The sequence below is a fragment of the Sorex fumeus genome, unplaced genomic scaffold, assembly GCF_029834395.1.
Source record: "Sorex fumeus unplaced genomic scaffold, SorFum_2.1 ptg000063l, whole genome shotgun sequence".
Lineage (NCBI taxonomy): Eukaryota > Metazoa > Chordata > Mammalia > Eulipotyphla > Soricidae > Sorex > Sorex fumeus.
Genome location: NW_026606120.1, coordinates 663,633 through 689,581, shown reverse-complemented (window position 1 = coordinate 689,581; position 25,949 = coordinate 663,633). Strand labels below are relative to the sequence as shown.

Sequence of the window (25,949 nt, the reverse complement as noted above, 5' to 3'; positions counted from 1 at the left end):
TCTATTTTCTCTAATGTGTTTCAAGCATGCCCCTTTCTAGAACAGGCAGTAGGATGAAAGAGTCTATGAGTGGTGAACATTTTCAAAAACTTTTTTGTTGTTGTTTCTGCTTGGTTATAATCTTGCTTACTTGCTTAAGAAATTTCCCTTTTAAAAAAATCTGATAAAGTATCTCCTTTCCTAGGCACTTTTAAAGAATTCTTCCCTTAGCAACCGATTTGTTATATCAAAAGATTTTTCTTATTGGCTTCTGCTTAACAGATTTGAATTTTTATTAGTTAAACTATATTACTGTTTTTACTGTAAATTAATACAGTTTTTTACTATATTACCCTAAATTCTATTTTCTTTTATTTTTCTTTGTTTTGTCCTACTCCTAAACTCTTCAGATTTCCATCAAAGAATACAAGAAGAAAATGACCTCAAGGGGAGTCCCAGTGCTAGTTTTTATTACTGCTGTCTTAATGAGCCTTCAGAAATCATGGGCTATCAAAGGTAGGTTCTGGGAGAATTAAAACTAGGCAAATAATGGGCTGGGGCGATAGCACAGGGGGTAGGGCATTTGCCTTGCACGTGACTGACCCGGGTTTGATTCCCAGCATCCCATATGGTCCCCTGAGCACCGCCAGGAGTAGTTTCTGAGTGCATGAGCCAGGAGTAACCCCTGTGCATCGCTGGGTGTGACCCAAAAAGCCAAAAAAAAGGCAAATAAATTCTGATTACACTGAGGAAATTATCTGAAAACATTTGCTAGAAAATATTGGAAATAAAAGTATCACAGATATTATAGGAGCCTAAATCTAAGATTATCATAAATTATATTTGGAAGAGTTATATTTCCTCAGGCTAAACTTATTTCAATTTAGTTTAGAGGGCATAGCTGAGTTGTATATTATTAAAACTGTCAAATCTGAAATGCGCCAAACTTAGGGGAGTATAATAGTACTTTCTGATAAGAATTATTCTAAGTTTGTCCCATAAATTTTAGTTTTGCTTTGTGGAAAATAAGTAAAATAACAATCTCATATAATAGAGGATTAAGTGAGAGAAAATTTGTGCTTTCTTGGTGCTTTTTTTTTTCATTAAACTCTAGGTAATTATTTTGTTTGTTTTTTGTTCTTGCTTGTGAATCTTGTAATAATTTTTGAGTACGGAACTATATTTAAGGGGAAAAAGAAATAACGTTGCCAAGAGGCAACAATTTTCCTGAAGAAGATAGAAGGGCAGATGAGTGCTGCTATGAGTTGCATTCAACTGACTGCCTCTTAGAACAGTGACACCCCTTTTTACAGGGGAAGTGATAGTCCTCTTCATAAGGGAAGCACTCACTCTAATTTAGTATTACCACCAAGAGTAGAAAATGGAATAAATAAAGAGTGTTACACTACTCCCTGCCGTCTCCAGAGAAAATAGTATGCTATTGTGAAGAGGAATTGTGAAAAAGTAGTCTTTACTCAATGTGACCTTAAAGAGGAAGAGGCAGGGAGACTGAAAGTAAGCAAAGAAATAAGCCAATGACAAGACCCATGAAGGCAATTGTAGGTTTCTTTCTAAGTCCCAGAGGTCAAGTATGAGGATGTATATTGGGCAGCTAGAGGCGGGGGGGGGGGGGGAGAGAGAGAGAGAGAGAGAGAGAGAGAGAGAGAGAGAGAGAGAGAGAAAGCATGCATATTTGAGCATGCACACTGCAAAACCTAATAAAATTCTGATTTTTCAAACATTTAAAAATTGAGATTCTGTAGTTTACAATACTATTAGTAATGATTTCTCAAGAATCTAATTCCAGCACTACACACATAACTAGAGTATCCATCTCTCTTCCTCAAGGACCCCAGTGCGTTTCTTTCACAACCACCATTCCTAACTCATTTGTGTGTGTCACTTCTTCCATTATGTTGTCTTTGGACCTTTGTTACTACCTTACTGTGTGTCTTTACACTTCACTTATAAGAGAGACCAGTCAATACAGTAAGATTTAAAAATTTCCCCTATACCTATATACGCCAGAGGACTATATTCTCTCCTACTGTAATTTTCTTATTTCAAATTTATTGTTCTCTTTATATATATTTTTCTCAGTATCAACCAAATTGTATTTCCCATGCCCTAAAAATTTCTTTCTCAATTTAAGGAACTTTAATAACACAGAACAAAAAACTTTAATCGCAATCACAACCATCCTGTTATTCATCGATTGCTTTGAGCAGGCCCCAGTAACGTCTCCTTCGTCCTAGCCCTGAGATTTTTTTTAAAAAGTGCCATATTTAAGGCTCTTTCAGAGTTAGGAGAATGAGACCCTTCATTGTTACTGGTATTTGGCATATTGGGTACGCCACGGGGAGTTTGCCAGACTCTGCCGTGTAGGCAGGTTACATTCGGTAGCCTGCCAGTTTGTCCAAAGTAGGAATGAGATGATAAGATGTCGCATTCCTGGCCGCGCACTTCTGGGAGCTGGGTTTTATAGTCTCTGAGTCTTGGTCGTTGATGGGATTACACAGCGTCAGGGGGCCAGTTGGTGGGTGTAACCCCCGCCTACTGGAATTTGGAGGATCTGGGTGGAGGATGCTCAGCACCAATCCAAGTAGGCTTGGAGATCTCAGCCCCAGGATCCGCGTGCCTTTGTTCCTCTGCCGGTACCTTCATGTGTGCGGAAAGTGGTCTCAGCATGGTGGTGGCTGGTTCTGGAGGTCTTCGGCTGGTGGAGCCCTGGTCGGGCTGGGAGGAAAACTCAACCCGCTCCCCTCCAAGGAACCCCAGCAAGGACAGCCAGGCGCGGGGGCAGGAGACTGCACTCTTCTTTTCCCAGAGCTGGGTTTTATAGTCTCTGAGTCTTGGCCGTTGATGGGATTACATGGCGCCAGGGGGCCAATTATGTTAGTAACATAACAAAAACAGTAACAATTATGGTCCTCATTCCCCTGACCCTGAAAAAGCCCCCAATATGTCATCGGGCTACACTAGCATGTGACAGGGACGAATGGAGACATTATTGGGCCTGCTCGAGCAAATCGATGAACAACGGGGTGTTAGTGTTAGTGATAGTGAACATAAGACTTTAATAACATAAGGGTATGTTGTTGAGGTCAATCCAAATATAATAATCTAAAGTATTCACAATGTGAGTATGCATTCAGGGAAGTTAGTGTTTTACAATACTACAAGACACCAGATCTAATTTTCTGGATACTTCATGCTCTAGTCATATTTTTATGGATGAATACATTAAATGCAAAGCATTGGCTCTAATGTGCATGTTATAGGTCATATTATACTAAGAAATTATTTAGTTTATCTCACTTTATCTTATAAACATCAGAATTGTAAATAGGGAAAACAATCTCCGGAATACTACATAAATAACTCAGAATTCAAAATTTGAATTGACTCCAAAGTTCAGAACCAAATCTTTAATTAATTTATCAACTAATTACATCACATTATTTATATTGTTGAGGTAACACAATAATGTATTGTTGTTGCAGTAGTAACAACATTTAAGTTTTTGATGTACATAGTACTGCACCTTCACTTAAAATTTTTAAAAAAGTTTCATCCACTAAAATGTTTCCAAAAATATTACATAGATACAAATCAACTTAACAAACAATGTGAAAAATATGCACATGAAAAACTGTAAGTCATGTTAAAATAACCAAACCTTTTAAACAATGCTTCTGTTTCCATAAAATAATGTTGTAAAAAATAGCACAGCGGGTAAGGCATTTGCCTTGCAAGTGGTCAATATGGCCGACCCGAGTTCAATTCCTCCACCCCTCTCGGAGAGACCGGCAAGCTACCGAGAGTATCTAGCCCGCACGGCAAAGCCTGGCAAGCTCCCCGTGAAGTATTCGATATGCCAAACACAGTAACAACAAAAGTCTCCAATGGAGACATTACTGGGCCCGCTCAAGCAAATCAATGAATAACGGGAGGACCGTGACCATGATTAAGTAAATAAATTAAATTAATTAATTTAATTAAATTACTTCAAGATATTTAATTAATTAAATAATTTTAAATATATTAATTAAATATATTTCCATTAATAATGTTGTAAAAAATATAATTTTAGCTTAAATGTATTCAACGCTGGGTAAAAAGAGTGAGGGAACGTTTCTCATTTTCTCCTTTAGCAGCTCATGCTAGATTTCATTTCTCAGTCATGTAGTCAATATCAGCTTTGTAAAATTACAGATTCTGCCCTCAGTTTTAATTCAAATTCTCTAATACTACTACCCTTGTATTGTCCTTCACACAGCCTTAATCTTTGCACTCAACCCCACCTTCCACCACTCCTCCATTTCACTTGGGCATTTTCCTATCACCTTCTGCCCACATGTTTATGCTTCACATAATGGATTCTCCTTCTTCCTCATCTCCTGGTTTCCATACTAACTGCTATTTCTGTCTTTTCAGAAGAGCATGTGATCATTCAGTCTGAATTCTATATGAACCCTGATGAAGCAGGAGGGTTTATGTTTGACTTTGATGGTGATGAAATTTTCCACGTGGATCTGGAAAAGAGGGAGACCATATGGCGACTTCAAGAATTTGAACATTTTGCCAGCTTTGAGGCTCAAAGAGCATTGGCCAATCTAGCTGTGGCCAAAACCAATCTGAACACCATGATGCAACGCTCCAACTACACCCCAAACAGCAATGGTACCTCTCTCTTCTGTCCTCTAAGACATGAGAATTGTAGCCTTACACGGATGTTTCCGTTTTTTGTGCTAAATTGTGATTGGCCTTCCTTTGTAGAGGCCTTCATCTTGTCATCCACAAGCCAATAGTCTACGGGCACTGATTTGAGAATTTCACCACTTTCTTAGTGCACTCATGTCTTGTCTCTGGTATATACAGTTACAATGCAATTGCTCTGTATTGGTACTGGAGGAGCGAGCCAGAAATAAGGTTTTCCTTTTTATCTTACACTTCACTATTGGTTTCAGGTTATGGGAAAGTTGCTAGTATGGTGCATAAATGTCTAGCACTATGGCACACATTCTCAGAACAGAATTTTAATTGCTTTTCAATTCTATTGGATGAAAGTGGCCAAACCTGACTAGATAACACAAATTTCTGTCATGTGTTTTTCAGTACCTCCAGAGGTGAATGTGATTTCTCAAACACCCGTTAAACTGAATGAACCTAACGTCCTCATCTGTTTCATTGACAAGTTTTCCCCACCGGCAGTCACTGTCACTTGGCTTAAAAATGGAAAACCAGTTACCACAGGAGTGTCAGAGACAGTCTTCTTGCCCAGAGATGACCAGCTTTTCAGAAAATTCCACTATCTTACCTTCCTTCCCTCAAATGAGGATGTCTATGACTGCAAGGTGGAGCATATGGGTTTAGATGAACCTCTTCTCAAGCACTGGGGTATAAACCATTCTTCAATCTTCTTTATTCTATATTTTTCTTCTCTGATCAAACTACCAGATCTTTGGGGGGCTTCAGTTTATTGGTAACAAATGCTATATTTCATTTCCTTGTCTTCTTCCATTACTCCACTTCCTTCACTTTCTATTTTATAATTTCTTAATACATTGTTTTTTCTTCCTCTTATTTATTCCATTAATAATTATGTTTTGACTAAAGATCCTATATTTGACTCTAAGTTTTTTTATGTACCTCATTAATTATTTCTGTTTTATTTCCCCCCAGAGTTTGAAGCATTCACTCCCATACCAAAGACAACAGAGAATGTGGTGTGTGCCCTGGGCCTGATTGTGGGTCTGATGGGTATCATTTTGGGGACCATCCTTATCATTAAGGGAGTCTTCAGAAGCAATGCTGTTTACCGTTGGGGCACTCTCTAAGACACCTGCAGGTGGGTCTGAAGTGCTCAAAGGAAGACATATCCAAGGGATGGAAATAAAGCTAGGCAAAACATTATGCCTTTAAGGGAAAACTTGTGGTAAAAGTCATGACTTTTATTTATCTTTGCTAGGACAGAATCAGACATTGTATTGTATGGAATCCCAAAACTCAAGATACCTTCTTCTTATGTAATTACCAAAGACAACTGTACACTTTAAAATACTGTTTAGTCTAAGTGATTAGGGATGTAGCTCAGCAGCACAGAACTTTTCTTGGGTTTATTAAATACTCAAACAAATAAATAATATGGAGTCCTGTGATCTAGGCAAGTTAGCTAAAAGTTTGGGCACTTCCTGGTTTATATTTCTTAGAGGCAGGCATCAGTTGGCTCTTCCAGAGGTTAAAGTAGATTAATCATGTGCCTCCTTGTAGTCAGTGTATGTTTTTTTCCCTCCAGTCTGAAAACTGATATCAGAAAGTCTAAAAGAAATTAAGTGTGTTCTACTCACTGGTACTCATTTTGGAGAGTAAGGGATAAAAATTCATACTGGAAAAGTTGTATTTACTAAAGAAACAATAAATATCAGTTTTTGTAAAGTCAAAAGATTGAGAATAGTAAAAAATATTAAGGAAAAAACAGATTTTTTTAGAAGAGTTTTATTAATTTTAAATTCTTCAATAACTATATACACTCTGCTATATCGATAATGGACTTTCTAGAAAGACTGTCAATGAAGAAACTTACGATAGCTTTATAAACATGGCAAAACCTATTTTATAACATGTTAACCTATTGTAAAAATGACACAATAATGAAGACAATAATTCTTATCTGCTCTAAGAGTAATAAACCCTCCCAATATCTCCATTTCTTATACCTGATATTTCTTCTTTATTACCTATCTTGTAGCTCTTTTATATCCACTTCCCACTATCATTTTATTGTCACCTAATACTTCTGGTATACTCAAAAGAAACAGTGACGAAAATACAATGACAGTCTACAGAATGGGAAAGAATATTCACCCAATACCCATCTGACAAGGGTTTGATATCAAAGCACTGGTTGAACTCCACAAGAAGAAAACATCCAACCCCATAAAAAAATGGGTTGACCAAATAAACAGAAAATTTCTCAAAGAAGAAATCCAAATGGCAAAAAGGCACATGAGAAAATGCTCTATATCATTAATCATCAGGGAGATGCAGATCAAAACAACAATGAGATATCATCTCACACCACAGAGACTGGCCCAGATCCAAAAGAACAAAAGCAACTGGTGTGAGCTCGGATGTGGTGAGAAAGAGACCCTCTTTCACTGCTGGTGGGAATGCTGACTGGTTCAGCACTTTTGGAAAACAGTATGGACGATTCTCCAAAAATTAGAAATTGAGCTTCCAGTTGACCCAGCAATACCACTCCTGGGAATATATCTCAGAGATGTAAAATAGTATAGTCAAAGTGCCATCTGTGCTTTGTTCATTGCAGCACTGGTTACAATAGCCAGAATCTGGAAAAAACCCGAGTGCCCGAGAACAGATGACTGGTTAAAGAAACTTTGGTATATCTACACAATGGCATACTATGTAGCTGTTAGAAAAGATGAAGTCATGAAATTTACATACAAGTGGTACAGCATGGAAAGTATCATGCTAAGCAAAATGAGTCAGAAAGAGAGGGACAGACATAGAAAGATTGCATAATCTGGGCAACATAAAGTAACAAAATAGGAGACTAACACCCAAGAATAGCTGAGGTAAGTACCAGGAGTTTCACTCCATGGCTTGGAGGCCAGCCGCACATGCTAGGGGAAAAGGAAGCTCAGATAGAGAAGGGAGCACCAAATAAAGGGTGTTGGAAGGATCCTCCCAGGATGGGAGATGCATGCTGAAAGTAGACTATAGACCAAACATGATTGCCACTCAATGCCTCTTTTGCAAGCCACAGCACCCAAAAGGAGAGAGAGAACAAAAGGGAATGCCCTGCCACAGAGGCAGGGTGGAATGGGGGGATGGAGGGTGGGAGAGATACTGGGATCAGTGGTGGTGGAAAATGGGCACTGGTGGAGGGATGGGTACTCAATCATTGTATAATTGAAACCCAAGCACAAAAATTTGTAAGTCTACAACTGTACCTCATGGTGTTTCACTAATAAATTTTTTTTAAAAAAGTAAATAAATTTAAAAAATACTTCTGGTATAGACCTCATAGGAGTTTTCTGTGCTCTAGAACATTTGAACATTCTTTAAATGTGTGTATATATATATATGTATATATATGTGTATATATATATGTATATATATGTGTGTATATATATATATATATATATATATATATATATATATATATAAAGGTAAGGTAAAGGCCCTCCCGTTGATCGTCGATTTGCTCGAGCAGGCCCAGTAACGTCTCCATTGGAGACTTTGTTGTTACTGTGTTTGGCATATCGAATACTCTCGGTAGCTTGCCGGGCTCTCCGAGAGGGGCGGAGGAATCGAACTCGAGTCGGCCATGTTGGCCGCTTGTAAGGTGAACGCCCTACCGCTGTGCTATCACTCCAGCCCATATATATATATATATATATATATATATATATATATGTATATATATATATGGCATCTCTCATACACTTACTTTTGGAATTTCTTTAACTGCAGATTGCGATTATCTTTAAATACAATAAACTATTTTAATTAAACGTGGGTGAATTTTGGTAGTAAGTCACTTCTTCACAAAGTCAGGTAAGAATGGTATGTGAAAATAAGTGATATTTTCATTCTAAAATGTCTGAATGATGGGTCAGGGAGATAGCTCAAATAACTGAACTTCATGATATGTGGGAAGTCCAGGTTCAATCCCTGGCACCACAAGATCCATTGAGCATCTGTAGGAGTGCCCCCCCCAATGAAAAAAACAAAACATATAACAACTAAAATGGCTTAATTTATTTATGAGTTTATTAAAATTTGGTAACATTCAGAGCATCTACAAGCAATCTATTTGCTATGGTCCAGTATTCATATGAAAAATTTTGTTAGGATATCTTGTTTGTAAGGATATCTCTACTTAATAATTGATACAGAATCTAATTTTCGTTCTTGAGTCTCAAAGTCAATATTTTGTTTGAATCATTGGTAAACTGAATCTCAAAGTCTAGGATTTAACTTCTGATAAGGGAGGTAGATAGTAAATTACATCTGCACGTCTATGTTCATTGCTGCACTGTTCACAATAGCCAAAATTTGGAAAAAAACTGAATCTGGAGTTCTGACCTCTGTTGACGAACAGATGACCAGTTAAAGAACTTTGGTACAGGGGGGCTTGAGCGATAGCACAGTGGGTAGGGCATTTGCCTTGCATGTGGCTGACCCGGGTTCGATTCCCATCATCCCTTATGACCCCCCAAGCACCACTAAGAGTAACTCCTGAGTGTATGAGCCAGGAGTAACTCCTGAGCATTGCCAGGTGTGACCCAAAAAAGCAAAAAAAAAAAAAGAAAAAAAGAAAGAAAGAAAGAAAGAAACAAACAAACAAACAAACTTCGGTACATCTACACAATGGAATACTATGTAGCTGTTAGAAAAGATGAAGTCATGAAATTTACATACCAGTGGTTCTATATGGAAAGTGCCATGCTAAGTGAAATGAGCCAGAAAGAGAGGGACAGACATAGAATGACTGCAATCATCTGGGAAATATAAAGTAACAGAATGAAAGTTGAACACCCAAGAATAGTTGAGATAAGTACCAGGAGGTCTCCTCTACGACTTAGAAGCCAACAGCACATGCTGGGGGAAAAGGCAGCTCAGATATAGAAGGGAACACCAAGTAAAGGATGTTTGGAATACTTGCTCGGGATGCCAGATGCATGCTGAAAGTACACTATAGATCGAACACGACAGCTACTCAATATCTCTATTGCAAACTACAACACCCTAAAGGAAAAAGAGAGCAAAAGGGAATGTCTTGCCACAGAGGTGAGGTGGGGTGTGGGGGATGGGGGAGGAGATGGGAGGACTACTGGGATCATTGGTGGTGGAGAATGGGCACCAGTGGAGGAATGGGTACTCAATCATTGTATAACAAACCTAAGCACGAAAGTTTGTAAGTCTACAACTGTACCTCATTGTGTTTCACTTGATCACTTGATCACTTGGCATCCCGTTCCTCATCGATTTGCTGGAGCGGGCACCAGCAATGTCTCCATTCATCCCTGTCGAATGCTAGTGTAGTCCAATGACGTCTGCTCATTCTAGGAATACGAAGATTCTCAAACCAATTGGTCAGGGTCTTGACGAAGAAGACTGACTATCTCATAGGTGGATGTCACACGATCTTTTGATGTCCTGTGGAATCCAGTTGGTAATGGTTCTAGTCCAATGGTTGTCTCCAAATCTCATTATGTGTCCAGCCCAACTGATTTTCAATGCCTTGGCAAATGAGATAGCATCCCTGATTCTTGACCGTCAACAGAGGTCAGAACTCCAGATTCTTTCTCTCATTTGAGTGAAGTGTGATACTCCAAGCATAGCTCTTTCAATTCCTCTTTGGGAGACCCGAATAGCATTCTCATCCTGTTTTTGTAGGGCCAAGGTCTCTGAGGCATATGTTAATGCAGAAAGAACAGTGGAATCGAAGCGATGTGCCTGGAGCCGGAGGTTCTTCATCCTCTTAGCTATTTCTTCACCGCTCCTAATGGCATTCCAAGCTGCTCTCTTCCTCCTGTGAAACTCAGGTGCCAGGTCATTCATCATGTTGACTTCTCAACCTAGGTACACATAACTGTTGCATTCAAAGATAGTTGTTCAGTTGAGAGCGAATGGAATGTCAGGAACAAGGCTGTTTCTCATAAACATTGTCTGTGTGAGCTGTAGTCCGACCTTTCGACACTCACGGTTGAAGTCGGCCAGCATTTGTGCTGCTTGGCAAATGTTTGGTGTTATTAGAACGATGTCATCAGCAAAGTGGAGGTGGTGTAGTTGCCAACCATCTATCTTCACTCCCATTCCTTCCCACTCCAGTCATCGCATGATGTTCTTGAGGGTAGCACTGAAGATTTTCCATGGAATGGTATCACCCTGCCGAACCCTTCTCTTGACATGGATGATCACTTCCTTGTAGAATGGTGAGATCCTGGTAGTGAATTTGTAATACAGCTCACGGGGGATCCTGATGTATTGAGTTTGAACATGCTGTTTTGCTAGGGCTTCGATGACCACTTCAGTCTCAACAGAATCAAAGGCCTTCTTTAAATCAACAAACACTATGCATAGTGGCATCTTGAAGTCATGAGAAACCTCAATGAACTTGGTTATCATCTGGATATGGTCGATTGTATGGTGTTTCACTAATAAAAAAATAAAAAAGTATAAAACACCAGTAAATGGTGTTCACTAATAAAAAAAATACTTAACTATAAGTTAAGGGCATGGTCATGGACAAATTCTGTCATGACCCAAAAGAAGTAACTAAATAAGGACTTTGCGGGGGTCTGGAAGACTAATGTAGCCTGAGCACTGTGGTCTGGAATTTAAAGTAAGATGTCCTCCAGAAGAACCAAACTTTAAACTTGATATATCTCTTACTATACTCATGCAAAATGACATTGCTAGAAATATTAGAAGTAAATTTACTACAACTATTTAAGTCGATTACTAGCTGAGGAGAACTGGAGTGATAATACAACAGGTAGGGCATTTGCCGTGAATACTGCCGACCTGGCCAACCTGAGTTGATTCCTCCGCCTTCGATATTTCTGCCTCCCTCAGAGAGCCAAGCAAGCTACCAAGAGTATCTTGCCTGCACGGCAAAGCCTGGCAAGCTACCCATGATGTGTTCCATATGCCAAAAACAGTAACAATAAGTCTCACAATGTTACTGAGCCCACTCGAGCAAATCTATGAACAAAAAGAAGTCAGTGACAGTGACAGTGACTAGCTGAGAAAAGAAGAAAGCAACACACCTGAATGGAATCCCACCCTTAAGCAGATCTCCTAGTAATCTGGAGTAATCTCCTTAGATGAGGTTTTTGTCCTTGAGTTCATTGGAGGAGTGGCCTTACCTCTCTTTGTTGATTTGTTGATATCAATCCCACCTTTGTATCCCCACCCTACATGATTTCTATATAAACTAGTATGTAAAAGTGGGCTGAGGGCAGGGATGGGAGGGAATCCAGAGAAAGAGAGAAGCAGAAGGAAAATCAGAGGAGAAAGAGATGCGATTGGAATAAGCTGTAAGTGACACCAACCAGCCTTGCGCTGGTTCCCTCATTCGTCCTCCTTTTACCATAGGTCATCCCGGGATGGGAGAAACAGTGGATACCACCGAACACAGGTGGTGGGAGAGAGAACTGCCTCTCTCCTGCTGCATGTTATGGCAAATCTGTTACGGTAAAAATAACAGATTCCAACTTGATGGTGGTTATGTGGTTCAGCTATAGAGCACTTCACTTGCTTGTATGAGTCCATGGGTTATTTTTTCCTAGTTTCATCTTCTTTTGTCTCCTTCAGAGAACTGTCTCTTCATTTTCTCTCCCCGTTTTTTATGGGTATATTTGATGTTATGGGTATATTTGATCATTGCAAGTGGTTTATTTATCTTGAATATTAATCCTTTATCTGACATTCTTTGTGCAAGTATTTCTTTTTTCTCATTCTGCCTGTCCTTGAATTTTAGCCCTCATAACTCCTGCCATGGAGAAGTTAATTTTATGCATTCTGATTTGGTTATTTTTTCTGTTGTCTTTGCCAATGAAATAATATCATTAAAATAATTGTGAATTATTGTAATCTCATCAACGGCCAAGACCCAGAGACTATAAAACCCAGCTCCCAGAAGAGAACAGTGCAGAATCTCCTGCCCCCACACCTGCCTGTCCTCGTCAGGGCCCCTTGGAGGAGGGCAGGTTGAGTTTCTCTCCTCACCCCGAGCAGAGCCCCGGCAGCCGAAGACCACCAGAACCAGCCACAACCATGCTGAGACCACTTTCCACATGGATGAAGGTACCGGCAGAGGAACAAAGGCTTGTGGGTCCCGGGGCTGAGATCTCCAGTCCTGCTCAGATCAGCCTAGGATCCTCCACCCAGACCCTCCATCTTCTAGTAGGCAGGGGTCACACCCACCAACTGCCCCCCCGCCCCCCCGCCACTGTGTAATCTCATCAATGGCCAAGACCCAGAGACTATAAAACCCAGTCCCCAGAAGCACAGGGCCGCATTCGCAGCCATGTGACATCTTATTATCTCTTTCTTACTTTGGACAACCTGGCAGGCTACCCAATGTAACCTGCCCACACGGCAGAGTCTGGAAAACTCCCCCTGGTGTACCCAATATGCCAAATACCAGTAACAATGATGGGTCTCATTCTCCTAACTCTGAAAGAGCCTTGAATATGGCACTTTTTAAAATCTCAGGGCTAGATCAAAGGAGACCTTACTGGTGCCTGCTTGAGGTAATCGACGAACAACAAGATGATCATGATCGTGATCGGTGTTTAAATAAAGTGGAGAGGGATAAAAAAAAAGAATGGAGGGTTCATGAGGGATAGCAAGTAAATGAGATAGGCAATAATAGGAATATCCATAGACAACTACAGCGTAGTGCAACAGAAATATAAACACACATATTAAAATTAGCCATATAGGGATAAAACATATGGTATCTAAAAATAACAATATTATAAATTTTAGTATACCAATAAAGATAAATGGTAGAAGCCCGGGACAGAAGAATATCACCAGAGTGTAGCCAGTGAGAACCATAATGAACTGTGCTTAACTTGTAAGACATAGAGGGAAAACAGCTTTTTAGAGAACGCAGTGGAGAGTCTGTCTATCTATGACAGACCTGCGATAAAATAACTTTTAAATAATTTCATTTCATTTCATTTCATCATCCTGTTAATCGTCGATTGCCTCGAGCAGGCCCCAGTAACGTCTCTTTCATCCTAGCCCTGAGATTATATTCAGGGCTCTTTAGGAGAATGAGACCCATCATTGTTACTGGTATTTGGCATATTTGGTAGGCCACGGGGAGTTTGCCAGACTCTGCCCTGTGGGCAGGCTACATTCGACAGCCTGCAAGTTTGTCCAAAGTAGTCAAATAATTTAAACAAACAAAAACAAAGCAGTTTATATAAACAGAGTAAAACTTAGTGTACTTGTGGGATAAAGTATGAAATCTTAGTACTGCTTCCTCAAAATACTCATATCTATACACCTAAAACACCACAGAAATGGTTCTAGTCTGAGAAATAGAAAGACACTAGTAATTCTGTCTTTGAGAGTTTGTTGTTGTTGTTGTTTGATTTTATTGAGTCACCCTATAAGATACATAGTTATAAAGCTGTTCATGACTGGGTTCAGTCATACAATACTCTCTCTCTCTCTCTCTCTCTCTCTCTCTCTCTTTCTCTCTCTCTCAATCCCACACCCTTTTTTCTCTCTCCCTTTTCCCTCCTTGTCTTTGAGAGTTGGATCTGAAAGACAAGAAATGTTCTAAAAGACAATGAAAGGAGCAAAAAGGGTCCTTTGTTAAAAGGAAATTATTATTCAATTTATCAGTTTACTTTGCAAAATGCATGTCTCTACCATTGGTATGCTATCTTTTTGCAATTCTCTTTTTCTCTTTTAAGTTGACATTTGAGGGCAGGTCAGAGTGAGAGACTAAAATGTGTGCTTAGTGCCTGAGACAATCCTTGACACTACCAATCTAATTAAAGAAAACTCTACAAAATCAAACAGCATTCATACTAATGTCAAATATCAGCAAATGTGTTCATCTAATTGCAGATCTAGATTAGGGTCAGGAAGCCAGAAAGCATTTTTGTAAACTCAGATAACACATGGCCCAGTAAGCACGACCCAATATAAGCCTGAAAGACCCTAAAGATAGCTATATGTAGCTATGGTGGCCCCACATACCTCTATGGGTCGCCCTACATCCCTGAATGACCCTTGCAGACCAAAATCAGCAAGACTACATAGCTGGGCTGACCAAGTATTGTTTAGGTGGCCCCAGTGCCCTGAGGATAGCTTGGGAGCAACCAAGAAAATATGCAAACAAACAAACAAAAAATAAGCAGTTTTTCAGATAATCATGTGTTTTATTTTTTTTTCTCATTCTACCAAGCTCTCTGGTGTAAAACATGTCTGTTAAAACACAAGTAAATTACTTTCAACATGTGAAAAGAACTAAAGCAATTTATGGTAATATCATAAAATAGGGAATATTGGGTTGTTACTGTATGCACCATGTTCCATAAGATTTCACCAATAACACTTACATGAAAAGATTTCTGGACAAAACTTTTTTCTAAATTATTGACTTTAATTATTCAGTACTGCTTTACCATAGCACTGCACTGTCACTGTCCTCCTGTTGTTCATCAATTTGCTTGAGCGGGCACCAGTAACATCTCACAACAAATTGTGAGACTTGTTGTTACTGTTTTTGGCATATCTAATACCTCACAGGTAGCTTGTCAGGCTTTACTGTGAGGGCAAGATACTCTCGGTAGTTAGCTGGGCTCTCTGAGAGGGCAGAGGAATCAAACCTGTGTCTGCTGCGTGCAAGGCAAACACCCTACCAATTGTGCTGTTGCTCCAGGCTCTACTGGTTTACCATATGTTTAATATTTTTGTTTTGTCTTTATTCTTTGGTGATATCTAATTTTTCACCTTTATGCTTTAAGATCTGTGTGGAGAGTGGTCTCAGCATGGCTGTGGCTAGTTCTGGAGGTCTTCAGCTGCCGGGGCTCTGCTCAGGGCAGGGAGGGAAACTCCCCCACCCCCCTCCAAGGGGCCCCAGTGAGGACAGCCAGGCGTGGAGGCAGGAGACTCTGCTCTGTTCTCTTCCGGGAGCTGGGTTTTATAGTCTCTGGGTCTTGGCCATTGATGGGATTACACGGCGCCTAGAGCAGTTGGTCGGTGTGATGCCTACCTAATGGAAGACGGGGGATCTGGATGGAGGAGGCCCAGTCCTGATACGAGTAGGGTTGGAGATCTCAGCCCCCGGACCCACATGCCTGGAGAGTGGTCTCCACACGCATGAAGGAACCGGTAGAGGAAACCAGCATGCGGGTCCTGGGACTGAGGTCTCCAAGCCTGCTCAGATCGGAACTGGGCCTCCTCCACCTAGATCCCCCATCTTCCAGTTGGTAGGCGTCACACCCACCAACTGCCCCTGGCGTCAGGTAATCCCATCAATAGCCAAGATCCAGAGACTATAAAACCCAGCTCCCGGAAACAAACGTGGCCCCACGACATCTTACTATCTCGTTCTTACTTTGGAGAACCTAGCAGGCTACCGATTGTACAGGATGATCATGATTGTGATACTTCTAAATGAAGAAATTTTATTGCTTTGTTTTAAAAAAAATGTGTATAATTCCAAACAATGAAGTTGAAACAAATTCTCAGAGACTTCTTCTGAAAATCACTCATCAATACATGCATAATTTTTAATGGCATTTAAGAATGAGACTATTATTAACTTTGGGGGGGGGGAGAAAAGAGCATCGTAGACAGGATGCAAGTGAGCCATATTCCACTGACCAAACAAGATGCCTCATTGCCAGAGCCAGAGAAGGCATTGCTGCTTGGTCCTTCAGTGCCAGGTATTATCAGGACCACATCTACTTTGTTTGGAGGCCTCCAGGGATGCTGAAGAGCCATATGATGGCAGGAATTGATTTACCCTTAACTCTTACACTATCTAGCTCCTGATTTAGTTTTAATGTTAAAAAATCTAATTAAAAGGCTATTTTGGGCTGGAGCGATAGCACAGCGGGTAGGGCGTTTGCCTTACATGCAGCCAACATGGCCGACCCGAGTTCGATTTCTCCGCCCCTCTTGGAGAGCCTGGCAAGCTACCAAGAGTATCTCACCCGCATGGCAAAGCCTGGCAAACTACCCGTGATGTATTTGATATGCCAAACACAGTAACAACAAAGTCTCACACTGGAGATGTTACTGGGCCCACTCGAGAAAACCGATGAACAACGGGAGGACAATGACAGTGAAAAGGCTATTTAAGTCATGAAGGTTAAGAAGTATCTGTGCAGTGGTTGTGGGCATTGGGGGTGACTATAGAATTAATCACCAATGAAGATTTCATTCTATCATTTGTTACTGCCAATTACCAAGTGGGATTGGTGTATGGGGGGAGGAGGGATGGAATTAAGAGGAGAACTAAAGGTGCAGCAAGTATACATCAAAACAATAAATGTTACACAATTTGCAGCTACATGGATAGAACTAGAGGATATTATGCTAAGTGAAGTCATTCAGAATGAAAGGAACAGATTCAGAATAATCTCTATTATGTATGAGACTTAAAGATAAACTTCAAGGTAGCAACAAAGATCCAAGGCAACTTAATAGGAGAACTGATTGAACTGGTGTGGGGAATATGAGAGAGAGGGGATTTTGGGACTGTGCTCCTTGTGGGAGGGAGAGGGGTACACTTTTGATGGGTGCCATCACTAATGATATTGTGAATCATGGAATCTAAATCAATAAAAAGTGACACCTCTTTTACATTCATTCCTAAATATGTACAGAACAAATAAATATGTAAATTTATAATGTATAAGTACATAAAAATAGAGCAATATTTTAAAATAAAATACAAACTGGGAATAGTTTTTGTTATAGATGAGTATATGGAAGAAAAGTGAAGGGAAATTTTTTTTTACTATAAATTTTGGGAAAAAGGAATTGGACTAGGGTGGAAAAGCTCAGCATTGAGTGTAAAACAAAAAACATGAATTATGGAAAGAATCACGTTCAGATCATAGGACAATAATATATGAAGTGCACAAATACATGTTTCTCTGAACTAGGAATAATGAGATCAAATAAGTCAATGATATATTACTTTAGCAGCAGCATTGAGTAGGAACAGAGAATAAACAGAAATTAAGGCAAAAATATTTTAACAGCTTACTGATTCCCAAAGAAAGTTTTATACGGCTAGATATTTTGGATAGATACTAGAAAACCAAGTATCCAAACAACTATGTACCAGAAAACCTTTTGTGATTGATAATTCAACTATAAAATGTGATGTATCATTGTCTGCGACATGAGCCTTGGAGAGATTAGTCTTTGGTCACTTGTCAGTTCATTCTTAAATTGTTTAAAAACAAAGTGTTGCCTATTTCTACACATAGAATAGATTATGGAGTCACACAAGATAGTAATAATAAACATTAGTACTTTATGAAAAGAGAATTTTAAGGGTTTCCTACTTTCACTTTTCCAATTCTAGTATCCTTACACTCAGAAAAAAATCTCTATCACTCTCTCTTTCTTATTTCTCTCTTATCTCTCTCTATCTCTTTATCTCTCTGTGCATGTCTATCCCTCCATGCCCCCTCTCTGATTTGTGTTTGTTTTGTGGTCACACCCACCTATGTTCAAGGCTTACTCTAGGTTTTGTGCTCAGGAATCACTACTAGCAGGAATCAGTGACCAGGGCATTCAACTGGATTGACTGACTGTAAGGCAAGCACTATCTCTCCTGACTGAGAAAAATTAGGATTTTTGAGGTCTATATCTCACATATTTCATATTTTTGTTCTAATATTCTTAGCCACTAAATATTGTTCTGACAAATCATAATTTGTTCCAATATTGTTAACTCATTAAAATTTAACTGGAAACTCAGCACATGTATATGTCCAAACATATGCAATCTAATTGGAAATAATCAATTCTAGTGCTTCCAATTCTACTATTGCTGGGATAATTATGGCACATATAATTATAGTTTTTAATCCTGCTTTTAGGAAAACTAGGAATCATAGTTAAAACACTAGGAATCATAGTTAAAACACTAGTATAAAACAATATGACAAGTTCTATAGTAGACTCAGCTATATGAATCAAAACAATTTGGTGACATTTATTTTCAAGACTTGGTCAGACTTCTTTGTCATGGTCAGACTTCTTTGTCAAGATCATGAATGATCGGTTTGAGGCCCTCCATGTTCCCGGAGCGAAGAGATGCCATTGGGCTACACTAGCACGCGACAGGGACAAATGGAGACGTTACTGGCGCCCGCTCGAGCAAATCGACGACTAACGGGAAGTTAAGTGATTTTAAGTGATTATTTTCAAGATAAAACAAAATGGTTAAAATTAAATGCAAATATAATTTTCAACCAAAAAGCATTTGCAGAGATGTGAGCTCTAGAAGTGAGACTTAGAACATATAAAAACTTGGAGAGAGAGAAACAGAGAGAGAGAGAGAGAGAGAGAGAGAGAGAGAGAGAGAGAGAGAGAAATGCCTGTTAAAGTGGCAGGTAGTGTTGGGACAGGGGGACGGGGGAGAGAAACTCGGACCATTGGTGATGGGAAATGTACACTAGTAAAAGTATGGGTGTTGGAACATTATATGACTAAAATCCAATCATAGACAACTTTGTAAACGTGTATATCACTGTGATTCAATTAAAAAATAAATGGGGAAAAAACTCTTGTTTATCACGTTGGTTAAAGACTTGCTAAGGAACAGGAAGAAAAATGAAAAACATTTGTGTTAGAAGTAGGGAGTGGGTGTTAAGAAATTTAATAGAGAGGAATCTCTTTTTTATAGGAGTTGAAATTGTTTTTGAAATCTGAGATATCAGAGTGAATGGCCATACTTGAACTATGTCAGGAAAGGCATCACGAATTGATAAAGAAGTTACATCATTTAGAGAGATAAAAATTGAAAAAAAGTGGAAAATTTTCACATGCCAAGGATATATATATATATGAGAGGTGATACAAATTATGGCAGCAGAAATATAAATACAAATAACATACATTCTATGTGTTTCCTGGCATCAGTAAAGTTAGTTTTTGATAACAAAAGGAGGAACATGGAGTCTTTTGAAAGAATATCTTTTCCTTCTTTTTGGAGATAATATTCAAAGAATCCCCTTACTGCTTTTTCCCTCTTTGTGTGACACCTGGGGAAAAAATGAAGAAGAAAAAGAGGGGGAGGGTTTGGGAGAGGGAAGGAAAGGGAAATAAAAGATTTATTGGAAACCCCCACTGTTTCTAGGATCACTTTTTTTTTCTGCAACCAATGGGGATAAAGATAGAGATAGTGTCATTTATTTCCATCATTTATATCTAAATCAGAAGGTCCTATTTAAAATCATGGGTATAAATTAGGTAAGACATAGTAACTAAGTTTGAGTGAATATATAAAATGGAAAATATCACTTTGTGGAATAAATTAAGACATGGTTAAGTTGTTAAAGAGTACAGAGCATTCTCGGGGCAAAGTCAACAGTGGAGTTAAATTGAGATGCTGAACATAGATTATAGAGACCTATGAAGGAAGTGACAGGTGATGATGAAAAAGCATAAATTTAGAGCAGTGATACTGGCATTCCCTGATAGTCCTGAAAAAAAAAGAGAGAGAGAAGGAAACTGTGAAGAGATGTTTTCTCCCAACTCTAGTAACTTGGTTTACACAAAAACAAATGGAAGGGGAGTTAAATAATGGACAATCACTTATTTCTATCAGATAATAAATTGTGTGCTTCCAGATCCTTTATTTCATTTACTTGTGATTCAGTCTTGTAAAATCTAACCACCTGCCATCTACAGGCAACTCAACTTATCTCCAGCAACAAATATGTTTAAATTAAAAGGCTAGAAATTAACTATGTAAAAAATTAAAACCTAAAGTAGCAGAAAATGTAACACTTAGAATGTAAATAAGGACTTGTAGCTAAAAGGGTTAGTAAGAAGTAAGAATATCACTGTAGGGGAACTTCCCTAGTGCAAGCAGCACCAAGTAGAAAGCCTTCCCGCACAAATGCTGTGTGGGAAATACTTTCCTTGCCAGCAATTACAAACCAGCAGTGGGGGCATTTGAACACACAGTGACTGATACCAAACTAGAAAATGCTTGGGTCAGATCAGCGGTGGGCATGGTTTTCCAAGCAGGCAATCACTAATTCCGAAACCAGTCAATCTCCCCTTCCATATCCTGTAAGATCCACATCTTAGCCTCTTATACTGAAATTTCACAAGGGCAGCCTGGATACTCCAATCACAGTAAGCCAATAGTCCGCTAGCCCCTACTCTAACCAACATTCTCCCAAAACCCACAAAAACAATGTTGAGCACAAGAAACAACACAACCCTAATAAAAAAGTTAACAGTAAATTCAAATCAAAGAATACATTCTCCGAATCAGAGCCATAGACCCCCAACAATTACACAGAAGTACCTTCATAAAACCTAAACACAGACCATTCCAGTTAGATGGACACTGATACCATGAACTGGGACATTGACAAATACTACATGAGCATGATTAATTCCTCTGAAAATAGTTTCTAAAACATGTTGTAAATGTTTCAGATGAGGCTGGAGAGATAGTACAGTGGGTAGGTTTCATGCCTTGCTTGTGGTTGACCCAGGTTCAGTCCCTGGCACCCCATTTGGTCCCCTGTGTAATTCCTGATTGCAGAGTTAGGTGTAACCCCTGAGCATCGCAGGGGTGGCCCCCAAACAAAATTTCTGATATCTCAAGCAGATAAATTAAATAAAAAACACTGAAAACACCTTAGTTAAACAATAGATTATGAGATGAAGAGAACATCTTAAATGTAGGTGGAGACGATCACTTGATCACTTGACTTCCCGTTAATCGTTGATTTGCTTGAGCGGGTGCCAGTAACATCTCCATTTGTCCCTGTCGCGTGCTAGTGTAGCCCAATGACATCTGTTCGCTCTAGGAACATGAAGAGCCTCAAACTGATCGTTCATGATCTTGATGAAGAAGTCTGACCATCTGGTAGGTGGGCGGCCACGCAGTCTTTTGACATCCCGTGGAATCCAGTCGGTAACGGCTCTAGTCCAGTGGTCATCTCTAAATCTCATTATGTGACCAGCCCATCTGATTTTTGATGCCTTGGCAAACGAGACAGCATCTCTGATTCTTGATCGTCAACGGATGTCAGAACTCCAGATTCTTTCTCTCATTTGAGTGAAATGTGATATTCCAAGCATAGCTCTTTCAATTCCTCTTTGGGAGACCCGAATAGCGTTCTCATCCTGTTTGTGTAAGGCCCAGATCTCTGAGGCATATATTAATGCAGGAAGAACAGTGGAATCAAAGAGATGTGCCCGGAGCCGGAAGTTCTTCATCTTCTTAGCTATTTCTTCGATGCTCTTGAAGGCGTTCCAAGCCGCTCTCTTCCTCCTGCGCAGCTCGGGTGCCAGGTCATTTGTCATGTTGACTTCTCGACCTAGGTACACATAGCTGTTGCATTCGGAGATGGTCATTCCATTGAGAGCGAATGGGGCATCAGGAATGAGGCTGTTTCTCATAAACATTGTCGTAGTAACATTCAGCTGTAGTCCGGCCTTTCCACACTTGCGGTCGAAGTCGGCCAGCATTTGTGCCATTTGGCTACTGTTTGGTGTTATTAAAACAATGTCATCAGCAAAGTGGAGGTGGTGCAGTTGCCGACCATCTATCTTCACTCCCATTCCTTCCCATTCCAGTTGTCACATGATGTTCTCGAGGGTGGCACTGAAGAGTTTTGGTGAAATGGTATCACCCTGCCGAACCCCTCTCTTGACATCAATGATTACTTCTTTGTAGAATGGTGATATCCTGGTGGAGAAGAAAATTAGAAAAAGAGAGAATGAAACTACAGTTGAATATGCAGCTGCAATAATGCAATCAGAAAATAGTGCAGTAGTGTTTTCAGTCTTTAATAGGATTAACAGCTCACCTAGAATTTTATTTAATGCATAAAATGTACAAAATATAAAGTATAAGATGATGAACTATAGTAAACAGTGCTCTGATATGCAAGAAAAATTTTTTTAAAAATTCTTTTCTTTGTATTTTATGTATCTATGTAAGATGATGGATGTTAAATTAGTCCATTTGTTAATAATCTCACATATATGTAAAAAAAAGATCATACTCTATGCCTTCACTTTAACGCAACAATTTAAACAAAACTAAAAAATTAGCACTTATACTACTATGTATATTTTTATAAACATAATTAAGATATGTGTAAAGGTGTGGGGCACAATGGGTTTTTAATAAATGTTATCTTCCTCAACATAGATTAATATATTCAATACAACTATCAAAACCAAAGTAAAGCTTTATGTTTAACTGCTAAAGTTTATTTATTATTTAAAATATTTCATATTTAAAATTTTAATATATACTACATTTTCTAACATGGTTAGGTCCTGTAAATAATGGTAACAAAGTCATGATAAATAAGACATTGAAGCAAATGATAAATAGAGTGGTAAATAATATTTACCAATAGAGTGGTAAATATGTGAGTGGTAGAAAATGTATCAAGTTTAGATGACATCACCAATATTGTGATGAAGAATAGTTTTTGTTTTGCTCCAGAGAAGAACAACAGCCCAGATAGGGAGGGGAGACCAGAAAGTGAAGTTTCACTTGCAGCAAGGTCCAGGTAAAGTTTCATGAGAAGAGGGACTGGGAACATCTCTTGACTGTTCTTGCAACTATCAGGCTGTGAGTAAGATAGCGATTACTGTTTTTCAAATTTAATTAATTAAATTAATTAATTATTTTAACTACTGGCCATGCTTAGGGCTTACTCCTGGCTCGTGCTTAGGGATACTTCTGCAGAAACATAGGGGATGCCTGGGATCAAGCCCTGGCTCACTATTATTATTGCATGTACATCTTTTTACTAAGTCTAGCTCAGAAATATTTCTTTTTAAAATGGTTTGTTGTTTTTAGGAAAATAAGAATATAATTGGCATACCACAAAATTCACCCTTTTACATAAAACTCATAATAATAATAAACTTCTAAGTGTGTGCAGATACCTTCACTTCCATTTTTAGAACAATTTCTTCACCCCCAAAATGTTTCCTACTTATAATTCATCTATATTTACATCTTAAGTCCAATATATGTTTTCTGTGACTATGAATTTCAGAAAATAGCAATGTTATGTAACTCTATAGTATTTTGTTAACCTTATTTAATTTTATGTAAATTTCTTTTTCTTTTCTTTTTGAAATTTTATTTTATTTTAAAATTTGATTTTAGGCACTGTATCTCGCCCGCACGGCAAAGCATGGCAAGCTACCCGTGATGTATTCAATATGCCAAACCAGTAACAACAAGTCTCATGATGGAGATGTTACTAGGCCGCTCGAGCAAATCAATGAACAACGGGAGGACCATGACCGTGACCGATAAATACAGTACAAAGAAAGGAAATACCTTTTTTTTTAGTTTAGGGCCGCACAAAGAAAGAAGCCAGTAGGGTTCAGATTAGGTGCTTCCTGCTTCCCGGGCAATCCCTGGCCTATATTTATTGTAACAACCACGCACGTCTCAATAAAAGGAAAATTGCGTCAAATCTGTGGAGCAGGATGATGGACACTGGAGCAGAAAAAAACCCGAGCTTGCAAATCGACCCTGAAGTGAAACCTCGCAACAGGGAGTAATTGGGCAAAGATAACAAAACAGGGCACTTGCATCTGTGTCCAGTCTTGAGCTCACTCCACCCCCTAAAACGCAGAAACAATCACCAACGCTTTAAGCAAGTCATTCTGAACACAACATGTAGCCTTAAATGGATTGGACTGGGGACAAAGCAGAGAAAAAAAGTGATAGGCCAATAGTTAAGTTCTAATGTGACCGGACCTCCTGTAAGCCAAGACTTTCTATAAGTATGTGTATATTTGGCAATAAAGTGGAGTTGTGATCACGAAAACTGCTCCCGGAGATGTTTCTTCAGGCACCCGCGCCCTCCTTTCCCCATGAACAGGTTCCTGCCTGGGCCGGTGCCGTGTCCAGGCGTTTTGGTGATAATAGTTCCCCAACAAAAATCAATATTTTATTTTATAGCTGAGATACACAGTTATAAAATTGGTCATGATTGGATTATATAATCTTGCAATCAAATCAACATTTTAGAATAAAAATTATTTGTCTCTATGGACATAATGGCACTTCCTAAGAGCCTGCTTGAAAATAATATTTTATAGGGCCAGAAGGATAGAACAGTATTAAGGCACTTTTAATTGTATGTGGCCAATTCCATTACAATTCCTGGCACTGCATATGGCTATTAAGTTGACAGGAGTGATCCCTGAGCTCAGAGCCAGGTGTAAGTCCTGAGCACCAATTGGTGTGACTCAAAGAGAGAATTTTTAACTCTGAGACCCTTAACTGAGATGGGAATTATTCAGAGTGTGATAGTCTGGATTTCAGGCAACACTTTCTAAATTCATCCCAATTCTCTATAAAATATCATCTTTTTGCCTTGCAAGTAAGACATTTACTTTGACTATCTTTCAAGCAGCTGAGCTCCTGTTCAATATTTCGCTGTGTTTCTTCGCTGATTGTTCATTAGCATCAGGGAAACTAGATTTTTGAAGTTACCAAGATCAATGGGCTAGAGCGATAGCACAGCGGTAGGGCGTTTGTCTTGCACACACCCAACATGGCCAACTCGAGTTTGATTCCTCCGCCCCTCTCGGAGAGCTCGGCAAGCTACTGAGAGTATCTCACCCACACGGCAGAGCCTGGTAAGCTACCCGGGACGTACTCGATATGCCAAACACAGTAACAAGTGTCATGATGGGGACGTTACTGGGCCCGCTGGAGCAATTTGGTGAACAACGGGAGGACCGTAACCAATATCAATAGAGATTAAAAAGAACTGGGACAGGGAAAGACATTCCATCTAAACTTAATTTTAAAATTAAAAACAGTCACATAGATTTTTTCAAATACAATCTATTTTATAGAGTGATTTCACAACTGAGTATTGCTGCCAGCAATATATAAGTGCTCTATCCACACATATTTGCTAGAATTCTGCAATTTCAGTATTTTTTATTTCTGTTGTTTGAATAAGGGGTAGCAGTTGTCACCAGAGCCCTAATTTGCATTTCCCTGAGTGTCATACTGAACCTCTTCTAGTATATTTCTTTAAGATGACCTTCAATGAAATTTTTTTACATTGATCTTAATAACCACTTTAAATACCACATGGTCTTAATTACTATAGGCTTACAGGGTAAAATAGTGCTTCCTCAATATTCTTCATTATAAAAAAAATTATTGCTTTGCCTTTTCATATGAAAGT

At 39.1% G+C, this 25,949-nt stretch overlaps 1 protein-coding gene across 1 annotated transcript; it reads left to right on the top strand.

Moving 5' to 3' along the window:
• Positions 1-416: 416 nt before the first annotated feature.
• LOC130035305 (HLA class II histocompatibility antigen, DR alpha chain) lies at positions 417-5,819 on the top strand. The gene is made up of 4 exons (XM_056126918.1): positions 417-495; positions 4,417-4,662; positions 5,098-5,379; positions 5,665-5,819. Exons 1-4 carry the CDS (start codon positions 417-419, stop codon positions 5,817-5,819), a joined length of 762 nt encoding a protein of 253 aa, XP_055982893.1.
• Positions 5,820-25,949: the final 20,130 nt, after the last annotated feature.

Bases quoted from the DNA above. Each gene is read 5' to 3' on its own strand.
- LOC130035305 (XM_056126918.1), top strand. From the start codon at position 417: ATGACCTCAAGGGGAGTCCCAGTGCTAGTTTTTATTACTGCTGTCTTA. The intron at 496-4,416 runs GTAGGTTCTGGG...CTGTCTTTTCAG, and splicing joins GAAATCATGGGCTATCAAAG to AAGAGCATGTGATCATTCAG. The intron at 5,380-5,664 runs GTATAAACCATT...ATTTCCCCCCAG, and splicing joins ACCTCTTCTCAAGCACTGGG to AGTTTGAAGCATTCACTCCC.